The 21000-nt window shown below is 50.5% G+C and overlaps 1 protein-coding gene across 1 annotated transcript in view; it reads right to left on the minus strand.

Moving 5' to 3' along the window:
• Positions 1 to 21000, minus strand: part of ADAMTSL3 (ADAMTS like 3) — a 169324-nt gene that overhangs the window by 11914 nt on the left and 136410 nt on the right. The window contains exons 21-23 of the mRNA XM_036278104.1: positions 17097 to 18168; positions 11709 to 11836; positions 8769 to 8897 (exon numbers count right to left, since the gene is read on the minus strand). Coding sequence (XP_036133997.1) covers positions 8769 to 8897; positions 11709 to 11836; positions 17097 to 18168 — 1329 coding nt within the window. The remainder of the gene's footprint in view (positions 1 to 8768; positions 8898 to 11708; positions 11837 to 17096; positions 18169 to 21000) is intronic.

A 21000-nucleotide genomic window follows, 5' to 3' on the forward strand; every position in this document is an offset into this window, starting at 1 on the left:
AGCAGGTACAGCAAGACTTCTGGGTAAAAAGGACCTGTCACCACGACAAGCCGTACACAAGTAACGATGCTCCTCCGTGGTTTCTGAAGGGCAAGAGAGAGGGGCAGCCAGGGGCGAGGGCCCCGGCAGGGTAGCCCCCAGAACGGGCGCAAGGGGGTCCCCGGAGGCTTTGCAATTTCCAAACTCTGGAACCCACAGGGGCCAGAGATAACCCCACTGGAACCTAAACCTGAGAATGGCAAAGCTGCGTCACTGCGTTTACCCAGACGGTGACATGCCTCCTGTGCAGGGACAGCAGAAGACAGAACTAAGCCCGGTGGGTTTTTAGATGCAAACGGAGACGCACACAAAGGTCTCCCGGGCTGAGGAAGGAAGTGGACCCCCAGACTGAGCACGGAGAAGTGTCGTGGCCCGTGTGAACCTTTTCAAAGCATCGGAAGAGCCAGAGGAGACCCAGACCCCTGCGCTTCACGGACCTTCAAAGCTACAAACGTTTGCTCTGTGGAAACAGCCATAAAACGTCAGAAACGGTTTAGACGTATTTATCTAACCTCAACGACAAGCCATTTCCCCCAAGGCATACAGCTCAGAAGGAGCCAGCGTTCTGTTTCCACAACGCTGAGATTGTTTTTGGAAGGCGGACGCGGTGGGGGGAAGAGTTCAGATCTGCAGGGGCTGTAAAAACATGTGTTGCGAGAAGTCCACACCTCTGGGGTGTCTTTACAATTGTCACTGTTTTAAAACAAATTTCCTTCATCCTTGAAAGGCCCATGAAATATTCCGCACTGTAAAATCCTTGGCTCACTCAGACGGCGCTACATGCTACATTTTTATATAATGTGTCACCCGGCTCCTACCTGTCAGAGTTTGTTGTTTCCTCCAGCCACACAACACTTGTGGGATAGTTTGTATCTTTTTCACGTGTGACAACTCAAAGTATCAGCTGCAATTAGCTGCCTCAAGGGCTTAGGAAGAAATGATGTCCCCAGGCAGCAGACAAGAGGGAAAGTGAATACACAGTAGACAAACCACTGAGGAAGTCATGACTGATAGATGAAACGAATCAACAACAGTTCACAGTTTCAGTGTCAGGGAAAATATCTCAAAGCCCAGCACAGAGAGGGTCGCCTTCTCCGCGGCAGGCCCAGCTGCGTGATGTAGGAAATTCTGCAAGGACTTCTTCTCTTTTGAGTTAACGGCATACCCTCTTGTTCTTTTGGCTGATCCTCATCCGAGGATTTTTTTTCCACTGATTTTTAGAGACACTGAAAGGGAGAAGAGGAGGGTGAGAGACACATCGATCGGCTGCCTCTCCCACGTGCCTGGATCGGAGCCAGGGATTGAACCTGCAACTCAGGTATGTACCCTTGACCGGGAATCAAACCTGCGACCCAACGCTCTAACCACTGGGCCATGCCAACCAGGGCCCTCTTGTCCTTTGTGGATATCAAAGACTATCCATCAGTGGCGCTGCACACAGAACTCCCCCCGCATACAAGGCTGTGGCTTTTACCATTTGCAAAAGGCTCTTGACCAGCTGTGAAGTTCTTTCTCTTCTCTGGCAAAACGATGTGACCAGACTGGCCGACGCAGGCCCCCAGCCCTTTGATCTGAGGTCTTAGAAACGATCAGGCATAGCATCTATCTCCAGTTCTGTGTTATCAAGTGTTTCCTCGAAGGCTTGAAAACAGGGTTCCTCTCTCTTCCCGGGGGTCACCCCTCACTTCTCAGGACCCTGGACTCCGGCTTTGCCTGGGACGGAGCCGTTCTCCCTACGCAGTTCACTCCTGGACTGTCCTCTGCGGTCTCGTGATAGCCCGGGAAGAGCCCATGATATCTGCTCTACGTTCTATCTCCTTGGTCTTCAAGTTGGTCCTGCTTACTGTCCCCATCACACCCTAGAGACAGATCTACCTGTGAGCTCCTGAGGTGACATCTCCACGCTGGGCTGCCGCCCATGGCACCCTTTCTTCCTCCCTCAAGCATGGACCCCTCTCTTGTCTCCCTGACCCCTCCCTTGTCTCCCTGACCCCTCCCTTGTCTCCCTGACCTGCCCTCACTTACTCCACCTCATGGTCCCTCTCCCCTTCGGAATGGCGGGGAGGGAGGGTCAGGGTCCCCAGGGCCCAGCTCGTGCCCGCCTCGGAGGGGAAGCATGAAGCCTCACGGCCTAGGGGCACCTCTGCTCAGCAGCAGCCCGCCCCCCAGCCCCAGGAAGCTCGCTGGGAGTGACACTGATTTCCTAGGTCCTGCTCCCTCCACAGGGCCTGTGCTGTGTTCTCTTTTACTCCCTGGAGAATTCCCCCTCGTCCTTAACGGTCCATCTTCAGGCCTCGCTTCCATAACCCTCTCTGGCACGGAAGGACCCTCCTCTCTGGACCTCAGTTCACCGAGCGACCAGATGCTGACGCACCTGATTCCCCCTCGGAAAGAGCCCAGAGCCTAGACCCGCACCTGCCTAGACCCGCACCTGCCTAGACCCGCACCTGCCTAGACCCGCACCTGCCTAGACCCGCACCTGCCGAGACCCGCACCTGCCATTCGGCCCCAGCGTCTGGCTCACCCCCATCCTGTTTCCCCAGGAAGAGTCTCTCCTTTTGAGATTAACAGTCGAGCTAAGTCCCCGGAGACTCTTTAGCCCCATTCGCTAGAGAAAGCAGTGCTTCTTGGCCACACATTAGACCATCCTGGGGCTTGAAAAGCCCCGTCGCAGGCCACGTGGCAGATACGTGAGAGCAGACTCTCCGGTGGGGAGGGATGTGGGGTGGAGCTGACCTCAGGCCTAAACAGACACTATCCATCATAATAAAATGGCCCGGCCGGTGTGGCTCAGTGGTTGAGCGTCGACCCTGCACCAAGAGGTCTCCGGTTTGATTCCCAGTCAGGGCACATGCCCAGGTTGTGGGCCCAATCCCCAGCGGGGGGCATGCAGGAGGCGGCCGGTCGATGTTCTCTCTCATCGATGTTTCTATCTCTCTCTCCTTCTCCCTTCCTCTCTCTCTCTAAAAATCAATAAAGGAAAAAAATGTTTTTAAAATGGCTTTAGTATGTTATGTATCAAATACATACCTGGCGGGGGAGGTCAACTTGTGGGAAGAAAAACAAGGATGCCCATCAGCTTGGGGACTGAACGAGCAGTCCGTCGGGCCGACCTAACACTGGCTGCCGTCCCGCAGGCCGGATCCCAGGTCTCGCCCCGCGGGGCCGTTCTCCGGGGGAGATGGGCCCTGGCTGCCGCCTGCACCGAGCCTCGGACCCTTTTCCCCAGGCTCAGGCACCGCCCAAGCCCTTCCTCAGCCCGCTGACTCTCCTCTCTGGTTGGACCTCCGGGGTCCCCATTCTGGTGTCTCAAGCCCAAGTCTTCTCCATCCAGTTCCTTTGGGGTCACACCGATTTGGGATAAAATCTTAAGTGTACAGGGCGGGGCAAAAACAGGTTTACAGTTGTTCGCATGGCAAAAAAAGGTAATTCATAAATGATAACACCAGAATAAACTGTGTTCTGCGCACTCACAACCGAAAACCTACTCTTGCCCACCCTGTAGAGACGGGCCAAACCCTGCACACATCTGAACACAGTTACTCGTCAGCGGAGGACACACGTCTCCTCCACATAGGCTGTCCAAACGGACACGTACCAGCTACTCCAGGTATTGGTATTTTCGACGGTTTGTCAACAGATTCCTTACTGAGATGCTGCCTGTCCACACACACACTAAGCTCAGCTCTTAGCAACATAGTTTCTTTCCATGTTTAATTCAACCTCTGGGTGCCAACACCAGCTCCAGCCTGGGAACAGCCTGTGTCCGGGGCCCTCCATGAATGGCACGTCCATTGACAAATCCCAGACATGGCTGCGTGCTCTCAGATGAACCAGAGGCATGGAATTGGGGTTTAATCCGGAGTGACCGGCCCAGCAACGCAATCAATGAGTCCTGAAGTCAAGTTAGAATTGTCGTTTATAAAAATATTGTTTATCGATTTGAGAGATGGAGAGGAATCAAACCTGGACTCCCCGGTCCAGCGGCTGACGCTCTAACCGCTGAGCCAAACCGGCCACGGCCTCACACCCTGTTTCAAGTCGCACAGATCTGCCTGTGGTTTGCAAACCAGCGGGCGCTCCCGTGTCCAGCCCTCGTGCACAGGCGCCACGTCCTTGGCTGCAAGTGTCCTGACGAAAACGTCCTCTCTCATCCTCCAGAAGCCTTAACCATTCCTGCCTTCGTGGGGCCGAGGTACTTTGCAAACACTTACACTTTTGCATTCGTTATATCATAGTTTCCTTTTTTATACAGTTACAGAAGCCAGATTTTAGTGAACTCTGTACACTACAAAAAAAAAAAGAAAAGAAAGAAAAAAAGAAAGAAAGAAATTAGACCGGGCTTAGGGAATGCGAGCTGAATGGATGGGTGGGATTTCCAGCCACCAGTGATTGATTGATTGATTGACTGAATGGAGGGCTCAGACAGGCGGTTGTTGGAAGGTTTCAGTACTAGGGACAAACGTAGGGAGAACAGGGTGGGGGCTACAGCCTTTCTGAGTGGAAGAAGAGGTTTGAAACATACTTTAAAAATAATTTTAGCCCGGCTGGTGTGGCTCAGTGGATTGAGCATCATCCCATGGACTAAGAGGTCCTGGTTCAAGTCTCAATCAGGGGACATGCCTGGGTTGCGGGCTTGATCCCCAGTAGGGGGCGTGCAGGAGGCAGCCGATAGATGTCACTCTCACATCAATGTTTCTCTCTCTCCCTTCCTCTCTCTCAAAAAAAAAAAAAAATCAATAAAAAAATTTTAAAATAAAAATAAAGGTTTAAGAAAATAATTTCAGTTCTTTCGAAGACTTTTGTATGGTTTTTTAAAAGAGATAAACAATCGCAGAGGGGACACATTTCAAAAACCACGGATTCAGGAAACAAATGAGCTTCCATGTGGATTACGGCTGAGAGCACACGTTCAGTTCACACAACAGTACGAAGCTGACTCTTCTCGGCTTTTCCTTTTAAGTGCTCCGAAAATTATATGCAGGCCTGGCCGGTTTGGCTCAGCGGTTAGAGCATTGGCCCATGGTCCAGGGAGACCCAGGTTCGGTTCCCGCTAAGGGCATGTACCTCGGTTGCAGTTTGTCCCCGGCCCTGGTTGGGGTTGTGCAGGAGGCAGCCACTCGATGTGTCCCTTTCACGTCGATGTTTCTCTCTCTCCCTCTCCTCCTCTCTCTCCCTCCCACTCTCTCTGAACAAAAAATGGAAAAATGTCCTTGGATGAGAATAAAAAAATAAATAAAATGAAAATTATATGCAAAGCATTATGAGTAAATGTATTTTTCTAGAGAGATGGTCCTTTTTCAGGGGGAGGATGGTCAAAGGGATTTATGACAAAGATCTGAAATCACTACCACTAAATTCCACACTATATAATATAAACCAATATTCCTTCGAAGGGGGAAAATAATTGTCAGAGATGAGGCTCCGGTTAGGAATTTAACCACATAATCTTGCTGCACCACAAAAATGTTCTCCCAACCCTCCCCTGTAAGGGGAATTATTAAACCCGGCAAAGAAAGCTAATAATTCAGTTTGATACGACAAGAATCTTTTAGCGTAACGAGGGAGAAAAAACAACCAACAGAGAAAACACACATAACCGGGCATTTTAGGACAATATTCTTACTAAGCACTGACACAAGGCAGAAAAAAATACAACTCCTGATATTTACCAGTTCTCAGATGAAACTTGCCTTTCTCGCCAGAAGGTGGCGTAGCGGGTGCAGTTACATTTTTTTAGAACTTTTAACCTTTAGAAATAGATCTGCACACACCGGTATCATCATCCCAGGGTTCCTAGAGACAATCACTATTCATCTCTGTATCACTTGGGTTAAATAAACTGGATTTGACTACGGCAAAGAACTATGAATCTGTCTGCAGGGTAGGAATAGATGAGCTCATTATCATTAGCAGTGAAAATGTCTGAAAAGGACAACTGGAAAAGGAAAGAAAAATGTACGCATGCCACTGATTGACCAAAAATGCCCCAATTTGCAATATGAAAATATAATTCCATAAAGCAAAATTCAACTCTGTCAATGTGACAATGGCCTCATCTATAAAATGCAAAGTGTCTTCATCCACTCATGACACATTTCCTGTTTCAGAGGTGAGCACAGAAGGACCCCTGACTCACCTGTGGCCACGTACAAGCTGGTGACAGAACTGTGTGGGAAACACAAGTATTCTTTCCCTCCATCGGCTTCCCCATCTGTCTTTAAAAGGAGGTATCTCCATAAAAGGCTAAGTTAGCTATGGCTTCGGCCCATGAGAACGCAGAGCAGTTCACTACAGGTTTATTTGAAATGGCCCAGAACTCAGAACGGAGCGGGTTTATTTTGCAAAGGAAAGGACTCCTGATGTGATCTTGGGGTCCGTCCACAGGGGACGCCTGCCAGGTAAAAAAAAGACCACATGGGACCATTTCTAGTAAGAGCCGAATGTGGGGGGAGGGGGGACCCCAGCACAGGGCAGAGGTGGCCCCACGCCGAGGGCTGGAGGCTCCACTCCTTCCCTGACTCACGACGGCAAATAACACACCACAGCCCTTCCGGTGGCTGACCCCCCAAAAGCCTGGTTTCAAACCATCGTGGAAGTAAGAAATTTAGAAATAATGTTAAACGTTGAGGTTTCTCCTAATAGAAGTCAGATCTATTCTGCAGAGTCCTCTGCAGGTGTAGGGCTGTCGGAACTCCAGACATCTGCGGCTTGGCAAGGGCGAAGGCCCGTCCTGCCTCCCTCCGCGGGCCAGAGCGCCGGCCCCTTCGGTAATGGTAGGCGTTTGCCAGAAAACTCACATACTTGTGGGTGGAGTCAGTTGGGAAGCCGGAGGGATTTTTTTTTTCCCCCCTCAAAAATCTGTGTAGGCCAAACACTGCAGGGACTTCCAAGGGGTGAAAACTTATACCTTGGGGGTTAGCAAATTTCCACTGTTTGTGGAGCCAGAGGTGCAGTTCGGGGGAAAAAGGCGACTGGCCAGTGGGGGGAGGGGGGCTTGAAAACTGGAGCCTGTGTCCTGGGAGCCTCCAACTAGGTACATCTTCGCTGTGTGCCGGGGAAAAGCAGCGGAGGCACCTCTAGTTCAGGGATCTGTGGGTCACGGCCCAGGCAAGACTCCTCCTAAGTAGCTACAACTACAGCAACTGCCCCATCAGCACTTGGGGACCAGGAAAATATAGTTGTGCAGAGAATTAAATCAGTGCACAGCAACTCAGGGGCACCTGCAGGGTCACCTGTATAGAGTGGATCTTCGTTTTGAGTTCACAATGTCTCTGAGAAACAGACCAAAGCTGTTCACACAGTCCCCTCCCTCTGCCCCCCACACAACGGACACATGCGCAGTCTGTAACCCTGACTTCAGTTTGGTGCACACAGGGGTCCAGGTTAAGACTTAAGAATCTGGGCGAGGATGTGAAGGAAAGGGAACCTCGTACGCTGCTAGTGGGACAGAAGACGGTGCAGCCTCTATGGAAAACAGTATGGAAGTTCCTCAAAAAAATGGAAACTGCCATTTGACCCAGTGAGCCCACTTCTAGGACTATATCCTAAGAAGCCTGAAACACCAGTTAGAAAGAATATTTGCACCCCTATGTTCATAGCAGCACTATGTACAATAGCTAAGATCTAGAAACAGCCCGAGAGCCCATCAGTAGATGAGTGGATAAAAAAAGCTGTGATATATATACACAATGGAGTACTATGCAGCTGTAAAAAAGAAGGATTTCTTCCCCTCTGAGACAGCATGGAGAGACCTGGAGATTATTATGCTAAGCAAAATAAGCCAGTCAGAGAAAGATAAGTACCACATGATCTCACTTATATATGTGATATCTAATGAACAAAATAAATCGATGAACAAAATTGACTCAGAGTCGTGGAAACAGGAAGCAGAATGACAAATCTCAAAGGGAAGTGGGGGGGATTAACAGAAGAATCTATATGCGTATGTGCATAACCCATGGACACAGACAACACTGGGATGAAGGCCAAGAGGTGGGGTGGGAGCAGGGTGCAGGGTGTCAATAGGGGAATAAAGGGGGGGGGGGGCATCGGTAACACTTTCCACAATAAAGATAAATTTAAAAAAAGAAATTGTATCTTAAAGAGGTGAACGGCTCGAGATTAAGGCGGACTGAAAGTGTTACATGTATCATGGAAAGAACAAGTCCAGTAGAAAAGAGTTTTATCTGCTGTTGTAAACAAAGCAGAAAGAGATCCTGATGCCCACACAGGTGAGCTTCACCGCGGACGGTCCAGGACAGAGGCGAGGCCGGGGCGCTTGAGGTTCCCCCTCCCTGCCCCGGCCCTGCCCAGCGCAGGCTCAGCCTAGCCGGAGGACACGTCCAACGATTCCCCACACGTCAGCTCACTGCTCAAACTGCACAGTCACCAGCAGCCGCCTGACTAGAAGGTCCATTTGAAGTGGCTGCAGCTACCGGCGCCCCATGAGGCTGGGAGACAGACCAGGATAACTTTGTCTCGGGAGAGCGTCCTGGTCTCGCCAGCATGAACCTGCCAGCGGGCCGGGCGGCTGCAGCCCTCACCGGAAATGAATGAAGGGGCCCTTCTGTTTCACACAGTGGTCCCATGAGCGTGGGAGCTCACCCCCGGGAGACAGACCCACTGTCACTTGCTGGAAAATGAGAGTTTTAAGACGGTCGGGCTGAGGTCTAGGTGTCTCCCGGCCACGGGCCATCTGCCCTCCCACGGGGAGAGACCACACTTACCTCTTACAGGACACTGGATGGTCACGTTTGCTCCCAGGGCTGCTATCACGGTGCTTCCAACCACGGCGGACAGAGGGCCGTGCTCCGGTCTGGAGATGTTTCTCTCCGCGAACAAGATGACAGGCGCCTCTTAATTCCGAGGGAACAGAACATGGTTAGGTGTGGGCTTCAGCTCCCGAGAGCAGGGGGAGTCCCGGCCCTCTCTGTACCCTCACGGCAGGGATACGCCCAGCCTGGGGTGCTCAGTGGACAGACCGATGGACGGATGGACAGATGGTACAGTCGGAGATAGCTACAGAGCTGCATCGCGACAACCAGAGATGGGCTGCGGGAGGCTTCTGGTGTTACAAGCGAATCCCTCTTTGATAAATTGGATACGCGGAAAGGAAGGAAGTCAGAAGTGGACGTCGCGGTGCAGAGAGCATCTCCGCAGCACAGCCTCGGGCGAGCGGAAGTGGGACCAAACGGGACTCCGTCTCCGGAAGGAAAGTTGAAAAGGGGAACCTGCCTAAAGCTTGCAAAGCAAAAATGATGCAAACAAGGTCGCCAAGATCAGGGACCAGTCCAGGCTCGCGCCTCCCTGGGCTTCTGAGAACTAGGTACTTTTCACACACTGATTCATTAACTCAGGAAGTATATGTTGGACCTGACCCGGAAATGGGAAAAAGAGTTGAAAAGTACTCATTCTTTTTTTTTTTTTTTTTTTTTTATCCTCGCCCGAGGACATTTTTCCACTTTTGTTCAGGTAGAGTGGGACAGAGAGAGAGGAACCGAGAGAGAGAGAGAAACATCGACGTGAAAGGGACACATCGAGTGGCTGCCACCCGCACGACCAACCAGGGCCGGGGACAAACCGCAACCGAGGTACGTGCCCTTAGCGGAAACCGAACCTGGGTCTCTCAGGACCGCAGGCCGATGCTCTAACCGCTGAGCCAAACCGGCCAGGGCGAAAAGTACTCATTCTTTTAAATTTTTTTTTTAATTTAAAAAAATTTTTATTTTTAAATTAAAATTAATATATTTTTGTTCCAGATGTTTCTCCTTTTCCCTCCATTGACACCCCCCTCCCCCACCCCCAGCATTGTCGTCTATGCCCATTGGTCATGCATACATGCATATAAGTTCCTTGGTTTATCTTTTCCCTACCCCCACCCCCTTCTCTGAGGTTTCTCAGTCTGAACCCTATTTCTATGTCTCTGGGTCTATTTTGTTCATCAGCTTATTTTGTTCCTTATAGTCCTCAAATAAGTGAGATCATGTGGTATTTGTCTTTCTCTGACTGGCTTGTTTCACTTAGCGTAATGCTCTCCAGGTCCCTCCATGTCGTCTCAAAGGATAAGAGATCTTTCTTTCTTACAGCTGCATAGTACTCCATTGTGTACATGTACCACAGCTCTTTTATCCACTCAGCTATTAAGTGGGAAGTACCCATTCTTGCCCTCAGGCAACTTGTGGACAGCTCCTGGGGGACACTGTGACCATACAGGGTGGTGGGCACGAGACAGAAAAAGGTCTGGTTACCAGGGCCGCTCAGACGCATGTGGGGGTCAGGGAGGGTATTGACAGAGCAGCACCCACTCCACCAAGAGAATGGGACCATCTCCTTATCCTGTGTGATCGATCACCTATGCAAAGGGCACATATGAGCAACGCCAGGCAGCTGTTTGGTTACTGTGTATTCTGGGGAAGGGAACTGAGGAACCACCATGGAGGGAAAAGAAGAAACATCTGTAACAAAAATATATTAATTTTAATTTAAAAATAATTTAATTTTTTAAATAAAAATTTTTTTTAAAGAATGAGTACTTTTCAACTCTTTTTCCCATTTCCAGGTCAGGCCCAACATATATTTCCCCCCCTCCTGGAGGACCTGGGGTGGCGGAAAGTTCTGATATTTGAAACGCCGGGGGGTCCTGGGTTGGACGAGGGCTGGGGCTGTCTCAGCAGGACCCCTGGCCCCCATGGGACCTTGCATCAGCTCTGCGGGGAATGTGGATTGTTCTAAGAGACTTGTGAGTTGCAAGGGGGAGACGTCTATTCCTCCCAGGAACTTCAGAGCCTCAGAACAGATGTTCTCTGGAAAGGGGGTGATGCTCATAGCAGAGAACAACCCAGGCGGATGATTAAGGCCGGAAGGCTGCACCTCGGGAACGCAGCCAGGGGAGGGGCGGAGAGGCCATACGGACTCGACCGGCCCGACCTCTTCGCTTCATAGACCGTTCCGGCTGCTGGAGGCCATCTGTCTCTCCTGTGACCTGGGCCACGTCTTCATTTCCTGCGACACAGCTCAGCACGTACTTGTCTACGTGCTGGATTCCAATCCCCGACCCCGTCCCTCTGCTCATCCCTCGTCTACTGCAGTCACCGACCAGAGTGGGGAGTGGGGGAACCACTCCTTTCAATCCCAGAACAGGAGCTAACCACAAGGAAGCACTGCTGGCCACGTTACCACCCAGAAACGCTCCTCGTGTTAACAGCACATTTCAGTACCGCAGCGGCATTACTGGGAAGATACATAGTTGCAACTCCCTTGCATTGTGTCTAAGGTTCAGGAAGTTTGCCTCAAAAATGTTCCTTCCTGTTAACAGCACATTTCAGTACCGCAGCGGCATTGCTGGGAAGATACATAGTTGCAACTCCCTTGCATTGTGTCTAAGGTTCAGGAAGTTTGCCGCTGGGAGGTATACAGCAGACTTGGAAGGATACTTACTCTCTTTCCGTGGCTGGTGGCACTTTAAACACAAAACCACCACCCATTAAACCGTCTCATTCACTCCCAACTCTCAGAAATCGAGCTCTGGAAAAGCTGTGTTTGGAGCATGGCCATCAGCACTGGTGCCACCCTCACCCCAGCAGGCCATTCTGAAGTTCGGGGAGTACTGCTCTAGGGTTCGTTAACCCCCAAACCCAGGTGCTCTGGGTTTCGACAGCGGGCGTTACCTGCGTACAGCACCGGAGAACTTTCCGAGTCGGAACCGAGACGACTGGCCACGGAGCACCCGTACAGTCCCTGTTCTTTCTTTGTAGGGTTCCGTATCTGCAATCTCCCCGTTCCAGACAACATTATTCTGTAGGACAGTGAGAAAGAGATGTAGTGATGCTACACATTTCACTGTGCCAGGGACCACAGAGAAAGAAGCCGGCAGCTACAGACTTCGGGCTAGCAGGGACCCCGGGAGAGGACCGCGTCCAGCATCCTGCCCATGGGCGGAAAAGACACAGCAGAGGGTGGGAGAGCCGTCCCACTCGGCTTAAACGTGTCAAAAGGGTAGACCGAGCTGGACAGAGCTTCCGGATCCCGTGTCGCATGTCACTTTGCATGACAGTAGACTTTTCAGGATGGACTCAAGGCTTTATCTTCCACATTTGTTTGTTTGGTTAATCCTCACCCAAAGATATTTCTTTCCATGTATTTATTTTTTTAGAGAGTAGAAGAAAGGGAAGGAGGGATGGGGGGGGGAGAAACATCAATGTGAGAGAGAAACATCCCTTGGCTGCCTCCTGCACGCCCCCTACTGGGGATCGAGCATGCAACCCAGGCATGTGCCCTGAGTGGGAATCAAACCAGGACCTCTCAGTCCATGGGACGACGCTCAATCCGCTGAGCCACACCGGCTGGGCAGCTTTCTATCTTTTTCTTAATAATTAGAAGCTGCTGCTAGACCACCTGGGTCAGCCCATCCACTCCTGTCTCGCCCCACCCAGACCACTTCACAGATCTTAGCAATACGGGGGCTGTTCTGGCTACTAAAGACTGTGTCTCCCCCTGTGAGCGGGGCCACATCTTCACTTCCTGTCACTTCACGTGGCTTGCCCTATGCTCCTGCCAGAACGAACTTCTAACAGTTTCCAGAACATTCCATAACCTTTCATCACCCTGAGCTTTTGCATATGTTGTTCACTTTATTTGGAATCTCCCTCCCCGCCCCCTCTGGCAAACTCCCCCAACCCACCGAGTCATTTCCCCTACAGCTTTTCCCAATACTCCTCCCAGAGTTTTATCTTCGGCTCCCTCTGGGCCCCTTTGGTTCTGGTTCATGTATTTATCTGATGACATGTCTATTTTTTCCCACTAGTTGGGGTCTTGTCGAGAGCACCCAGTTTTATTCACAGCTGTGTGTTCTCAGCAACTTTGACACAGCGAGTTCGCAAAAACCTTAGACGACGAAAGAACACAACAGGAGAGTGGCACAGGGCGGATGTACCAGGAAGACGCAACCCCCACCCCCCAGACATAGGAAATATACAAACGTGGAAAATCGAAACAGCTGGATTTCCCTGGAAAAAGGCAGGAGCATGGCAGACCCAGCTATGAGTAGGGCTAGATGCGCACTTTCAAATCCCTATGAAGGAATAGTTGATTAAGAACAAAAGGATGACTAGTAACTATACTTGAAAAGTAAGTATACTACAGCCCTGGCTGGTGTGGCTCAGTTGGTTGGAGCATTGCCCCGTGCACCAAAATGTCGTTGGTTTAATTCCCAGTCAGGGCACACGCCGGGGTTGCGGGCTTGATCCCCAGTAGAAGGCGTACAAGAGGCGGTCAATCGATGTTACACTCTCACGTCAATGTTTCTCTCCCCCCTCCTCCCTTTCTCTTTAAAAATCAATTAAAAATTTTAAAAAGAAAAAGTATACTACACAGTTTTCTTTCTTTTTTTTTATCCTTGCTCGAGGACATTTTTCGATATTTTGTTCAGATAGAGTGGGAGGGAGAGAGAAACATCAACGTGAAAGGGACACATCGAGTGGCTGCCACTCACATGACCCAACCAGGGCCGGGGACAAACTGCAACAGAGGTACGTGCCCTTAGCGGGAACCGAACCCAGATCTCTCCTGACCACAGGCCGATGCTCTAACCGCTGAGCCAAACCGGCTGGGGCAGGGCCACAGTGTTCTTAAGTTACTTCAGAAACACCCACAGAGTAGGAAGTATTATGTTGAAACCTCTTCTTGCCCTGGCTAGTTTGGCTCAGCGGTTAGAGTGTCAGCCTGCGGACCAGAGTCCTGAGTTTGATTCCAGCCAAGGGCAGTACCTTGGTTGCAGTTTGGTCCCCGGCCCTGGTGGGGTCATGTGGGAGGCAACCAGTCGATGTGTCTCTCTCATGTCGATGTTTCTCTCTCTCTGCCCCTCCCAGTGTATCTGAACACACACACACCCCTCTTCTTTACATGATGACCTCCAGGAGTCTCAGCCTCTGAAACTAATGTTAATTCCATTTGATCAAGTTAAACTATTCCAAGTCAACTCAATTCAACAAATACTTGCTTAAACTCACCTGCTTTAATCTATCCCTGCAGGACTTCTATGCCCATCCACCAGGCAACAATCAATTCAACTTCCTCAGCCTCTGAGTCCTTACAGTTTCTAAAATGAAATTGCTGAGCAGTCCCCAAAGGGCGGTCTATGGACCCCTGGGGTCCGTGAGGTCAAAACGGTTGTCATGACAACAGCAAGCATCCTTTTGCCTTTTTCCTGTGTCCACCAGTGCACGGATAGCACAAACAGTAGTCGCTGTGTTCTTCATTTCCACACACGTGCAGAAAAGCAAAAATGCCAGTTTCCCGTGAGAATGTCCTTACTGAAGCAGTAACACTCGTGAATGTGACAACCCTTGCGCACATATGATTTGCATATTCTGCATGTCCCAAGGGGAAGTCCACACAGCACGTGTCTGCTCCCTGATGCAGTACGCGGGTGCGAGGGTCTGAGCGGCTAGCTGAACTCGCTGCTTTGGTCACAGAAAACCATTTTTTCTTCAGAGACTGACAAACTATGATTATTTGGACTGGGGCATCTGGCAAAAATCTCTTTTTAAAAAAATAGGTTTTTATTGATTTGTGAGAGAGAGAGAAACATTGATGTGAGAGTGAAACACCCATCAGCTGCCTCCTGCACGCCCCCTACTGGGGATCGAGCCCGAAACCCTCGAATGTGCCCTGACTGGGAATCGAACTGGCAACCTTCTAGTGCACAGGACAATGCCCAACCAACCGAGTTACACCAGCCTGGGCAGTAAATATATATTTTTTTAATGAACAAAAATGAGCTGGCCGACTCAAGGAACACAACTGGCAGAATTTGCTGCCAACGATAAACTTCAAACTTTCAAGTGAAGGTTAGAATTTCAGAAAATCCTATCCCCACCGTGTGAGCTTGATAAGAGAATGCAAAGACTTTCCAAAAGCTCAAAGACCTTCCTGATGAGATGAGTAGTGATATTAGAGACCATGCGTATTTTTAACATTTTTCATGAACACAGCAATGTTTGGAAGACCTCTATAGCTCAGTGAGCCAATATTTTCCAAATGACCAATGTGTGAGGGTATAAAATCTTGTGCAGGTAAAGATCCATTTAAAGTGCAAGATGAACCAATAGATTTCATTGTAACAGAGTACCAAACTTTCACTAGGTTCCACATTCCAACTTGCCTTTAAGGGTAAAAATCATCTGAAAAGGCTATTAAATTATTCCTCCTTTTTCCAACTAACATCTCTGCACGAGGCCAAATTTTCTCTAGAAGCTGCAATTCAAACAACATATCCCAACAGATTGAACGCAGGAGCATGTATGAGAATCCAGATGTATTTTATTAATCTAGACAATAATTTGCAAAGATGTAAAACGATGTCATTGTTCCCAGTAAATTTTTTGACCATGTTGCCTTTCAAAAATGATGTTATTTATGGGAACCTGTCGGGCTGATTGCTGTTATTTCTAAATGGATGAATACACAGATGTTTTAAATGTGTTTTGGTTTTAATTTCCAACATAGTAAACAGCAAGAGATATAACTCACATGAACAAAGGCCCTTTGGGCTTCTCAATCATTGAAAGAGGTTTGAAGACTAGAAGATTTGAGAACTGCTAAGCTAGTTGGTCTGAAATTTATAAATTTCATTTCACGCCAGGGCAAACAACAATTTTTTAAAATTAAACTTGTTCTACCTTTTCCTTCTAAGACATAGCTTAGTATGTCATTATAAAAAAAATGATTTTTTTTTTTTTACCTAGTTTTCTTCTGATGGATCACATATTAGGCTCAATACACAAAAGATGTGATAAAAATAAAACTTGCCTTTTTAACATGCCGTATGTTCTGCAAACGCGTTTAACATCTGCTGTTTTGTTTGCGTCTCTGAACAGTCCCCAGAGGCTGATAAGGTGCAGCTTGAGCTCTTCAATGCAAATTTAAAAAAAACAAAATGTCTACAGTCTTAAATGTACAAATAGCAAGATTTGGAGACAGCAAAGAATGCAACAGGAACATGTCTGTCATTCCCTGTTACTTTAGGTAAAGTGAACAAACTGTGACATTGTTGCACTGACAGAGCACAATAAAAAAACACAGGACTCGCCCTGGCCGGTTTGGCTGAGCAGTTAGAGTGTCAGACCGTGGACCAAAGAGTCACGGGTTCGATTCCGGTCAAGGGCACGGACCTCGGTTGCGGTTTGTCCCTGGCCCTGGTCATGGTCATGCAGGAGGCAACCAGTCAGTGTATCTCTCACATCAATGTTTCTCTCTCTCCCTCCCTCCTTCCCACTCTATCTAATGATAAATGTAAAAATATCCTTGGGTGAGGATTCAAAAAATAATAATAATAACACAGGACTTAATGTTTTGTTTTGAACAGCTCAAAAATACTCTGCACCATAGTTTCCTATAGTTTTGGATCTTACGGCATAAAAAGCTGCACGATACAGAAAACGAATTCAGATGCCCCATCTTTCCGCCAAGGCTATGATGTGTGTGATCATCAAGCATCGCTGGAGGCATTCAGAAGATAGGGTCCCTGGTTCTGATTGGCCGTGAATCGGTCACGGGATGCTGTTTCTCAGTGACGTCACAGAAGACTATTAACACCTGCCCTGCCAAGCTCCAGGGCTGACGTCAGCTCGAATGAGGTCCCACGTGTCCGAGAGATGCAAGAACACTGTCAGTTCTGATTTGCAGCTCCTACACCAAACAGGATGACGGCAGCCTGGCCGGAGCGGCTCCGACGGCTGCGTGTTATCCCATGCACGGAAAGGTTGCAGGTTCGATTCCCAGTCAGGGCACATACCCAACCTGCTTCGACTCAGTCTCACGAATCCGGTGTTGTATCACACCTACACGCAGGTGATGGGGAATAACGCCGTTTCATTTTTAAAATCCCAAGGCATATGCGAAAAAAACACATCCTAACACTTCTTGAGTTTCTTTCCTAAAGAATCCTGCTGGAAACACATTCTTAGGAGAAGGAATGCGAAAGCATTTTCAAGAAAACTGGAATAACCATTAACAAGGTCATGCAAAAGGGGACCCCGGGTTCTGATTCTACTTACTTTTCTGAGGGCTGTAGCGGCGCTCCATCCTTGGTCCACGCATACGTGACCTCGCTGGGGGTAGCTAGCTCACACAGGATATCGATGGCCGCCGTCCCTTTTGTGATGTACACTGTATTTCCGATCCTCGCAGTCACCGTTTTATTGAATGAAATCGAGGAGGGTTGGCTTTGTCTCACAAGAACTGGCCCCTTAGGCTTGAATGTCAGCTTGCCCGAGTTTTTGACCCTCGAGCTTTGGGGTACATGTCCTGTGTCCCCTCTTAGCTGAGCCTCGGGAGGCACCTCCTCCTGGGTGGCCCTCCACGGCAGGTGTCCCGGCTGCGCCTTCGCTAACTCAGCCACCAGCTGATAGATCACCTGGGACGCCAGGTCATCGCTGACCTCCCCGGTCTCCATGAGCTGACTCATGTTTCTTATCAGCTCGTCAAACTGGGCCGTGTCCATGCTATACGCGCCCTGCTTCACGGCCGCTTCAAACTGCTTATTCTTCAGCCCCCAGGAGCCGGGGTTTCCGGCGGAATTGTGGCAGTGGCCCAGCAGAGCCCTGAAGAAAGGCTGGTTATTCATTTGGCCGTCGTCCCGATAAAGCTCGTTTTTGTTATTCCACATCTGCCTCATCTTATGCCACGTGGCTCCCAAACTGTCGGCCTTGCTGTGGTCCAGCCCCGGGAGTCCCCTGGGGCGCTCTCCGAGGGCCGGGGGTGCGATGAGCCGGTTGTTCGTCCCAATGAGCTTGAGGACCACGGTGTCCTGGGCAGGGCCCGCGACGCAGCGGTACACGCCGCTGTCGGGGGCCGCGAGGCTGTGGATTTTCAGGGAGCCTGACTTGGTGACGCCCAGGCGTTTGGAGTTCTGCAGACAGCGGCCATCCTTCTCCCACCGGATCAGGGACTTCTGGAATCGGCGCACCGGGCATTTGATGATCACGGACGTGTTGGGCAGCAAATAGGCCCTGCTACCAACGGTCAGGTTGATACGCTTTTCTTCCCTCGTCTGAATGTACACTCGCTGGACACCCAGGATCTGAGGACCCTGCTCGCCAGGCTTCGTCTTCCCCTCTGCTTTCGTTTCTGCGGGAAAACAAAGAAGAGAACACCTGTAAATATCTCAATAATATACATTTTTCGACGGTAATCTTCCGAGGCTGATACAAGCCAACGAAAGCGTCCTTTCTTCCTCTTCGAAAACACCTGCGGATTAAAACGCGGATAAAGGCAGACACCGTAGAGTGGGGCAAGTCGCACCGGTACCGAGGACTTGAGCAGCAAAGAATGCAACGTTGAATGAAACGCAGGAAAACGTGTCCGTTATTTTGCAAAGCCCCGGTCAGGGGAGGCGTGAAGTTCAACGGGAAATGTTCCCATCAAGAATGGATGTCTGGCCCTGGCCAGTTTGGCTCAGCGGTTAGAGCGTCGGCCTGCGGTCCGGAGAGACCTGGGTTCGGTTCCCGCTAAGGGTACGTACCTCGGTTGCAGTTTGTCCCCGGCCCTGGTTGGTCGTGCGGGTGGCAGCCACTCGATGTGTCCCTTTCACGTCGATGTTTCTCTCTCTCTCTCTCTCTTCCTCTCTCTCCCTCCCACTCTATCTGTACAAAAGATGGAAAAATGTCCTCGGGTGAGGATTAAAAAAAACAAAAAAAAGAATGGATGTCTGCCCTGGCTGAGGAACGCAGTTGGTTAGAGTGTGATCCTGGACACCAAGAGGGGGCAGGTCCAATTCCTGGTCAGGGTGCGTACCTGAGGCAACCGATGGATGCTTCTCTCTCACATTCATGTTTCTCTCTCTCTCTAAAATCAACACCCCCCCCCCAAAAAAAAACACGTCCTTGGTGAGGATAAAAGAAGGGCTGTGTTATACGTTGGGTCTCCCCTTCTGAAAGGACCAGGGAGCTGCTCTGCTGAGCCATGGGCGTGCCAGCCGGGGGGGGGGGCGGGAGGAAGGGGGGGGCATGGTGAACACATCTGAGATCTGAAACGACAGGCTGGCGAATATAGCAGGAAACCCAGGCAGGGCGCTTGACGAAGCAAAGGCACAAGGGGTACTTTGAGGCCAGACAAACCTGAGTTTGACTCAGCTCTGCCATTTGGATGAGCCATTTCATCTCCCTGAGCCTGTTTCCCTGCCTTTGAAACGCGGGCCATGCGCGTGCCTTCGTGAGAGGGATGTGACAGTGAGCTGGACCATCCGCGGACACAGCCAGCAGCATCGGGCCATCGGAGAGGGAATCAGAGACGGGCTGGCTCACTTGTTCCTGGGCATCAGGTCCGATGGGTGAGGGCCAGAGAGGACCGTTCTCAAGCCCCGCCCCCAAGGGGAGGAGCGCTCTCCCCCATTCAGAGGGGACTCTGCAGAGAGAGGTGTGATGTGGCCACCGGGTGGTTGGAGGGTGGCGGGCAGGGTTCAGCCTTCGTGAAGAATCTACCCAGGTGGCTGGTGAGCCACATCCGAAGCCCACCTGCCCCCTCTGGCCGCGTGTCCACTTGTTGGAAGGTTGGCCCGTGGCCTCCGCTGTCTGCATGACCGACCCCGCTCCGGCACCGCTCACGCTGGGCACAGTGGTTCTGCTAGCAGATGGTATGGGGGTGACCTGGGAGCCAAGTTCTGCCGGGCTGGGGGTTGCACAGCTGGGCCAGTCCCTCTCCTGGGGCTGCTGTGAGCTTCTGCAGAGCAAAGCCTGGAGTGTGGAGCCATCAGACACTGTTCCTGGGCAAGGAACTGGTCTGCTTTGGGGTGACTCCCTCCTTCTGCATCTATTTTTTGTTTTTTATCCTCACCCAAGGACATTTTTATTTTTATTTTTGCATTTATCTTCAGATAAAGCAGGAGGGAGAGAGGGAGGAAAAGAGAGAAACATCGATGTGAGTGAGACACATCGAGTGGTTGCTACCCACTTGGCCCCAGCCGGGGACAAACTACAACCGAAGTACGTGCCCTTAGCGGGGACCGAACCCGGGACTCTCTGGTCCAGGGGCCGATGCTCCAACCACTGAGCCAAACCAGCCAGGGCATCTCCTTCTGCATCTGAACATGTCCCCAAACTGCAACCCTGGCCAAGTCTGATTAGGACGAGGTGTCTTCCACCTGCAGAGTGTGACCAGGTACCAAGGGCAGCCTCCGGAGGCACCAGAACCAGTGGGATTTGAACTCAAGGGAGGAGATTAACCACAATGTCACATTTCCTTTCAGAAACGAAGTGCAACTGAGAAAGACCATGGCGGAGAGTACGCTTTGTGTTGTCCTTCAAAAATGGGAAGACGCCCTGGCCGGTTTGGCTCAGCGGTTAGAGCGGCGGCCTGCGGTCCAGAGAGACCCGGGTTCGGTTCCCGCTAACGGCACGTACCTCGGTTGCCGTTTGTCCCTGGTGAGCAAGGAATGAATGCGGGAGATGGGAGAACACAGGGAAGTTTCTGGGGAAGTGGGCAGGTGATGCAATCGGACTGTATGGTGCACCACTGGCCTCTAGGGGGAGCTCAGGACACCGGTCCCACCTGCTGGTCCCCTGACTCACATCAAAATGGTCAAAACGGCCCTGGCCGGTTTGGCTCAGCGGTTGGAGCGTCGGCCTGCGGTCCTGAGAGACCCGGGTTCGGTTCCCGCTAAGGGCGCGTACCCTCGGTTGCAGTTTGTCCCCAGACCTGGTCGGTTGTGCGGGTGGCAGCCACTCGATGTGTTCCTTTCACATCGATGTTTCTCTCTATCTTCCCCTCTCTCCCTCCCACTCTACCTGAACAAAAAAAAAAAATGAAAAAAAAAAATGGTCAAAACAAAGATCTAGACAATTCACTCCTGCAAGGAGCATGGTTTTTACTTAAACCCAAAGCACCGATTAGGATAGGTATCTAGGAGTGGAATAAAGATCCCAGCACAGGTGGGCGTGGTGACTTTTGAGGGGAATTCTTAGG

The sequence above is a fragment of the Molossus molossus genome, unplaced genomic scaffold, assembly GCF_014108415.1.
Source record: "Molossus molossus isolate mMolMol1 unplaced genomic scaffold, mMolMol1.p scaffold_m16_p_24, whole genome shotgun sequence".
In the NCBI taxonomy this organism is placed as follows: domain Eukaryota; kingdom Metazoa; phylum Chordata; class Mammalia; order Chiroptera; family Molossidae; genus Molossus; species Molossus molossus.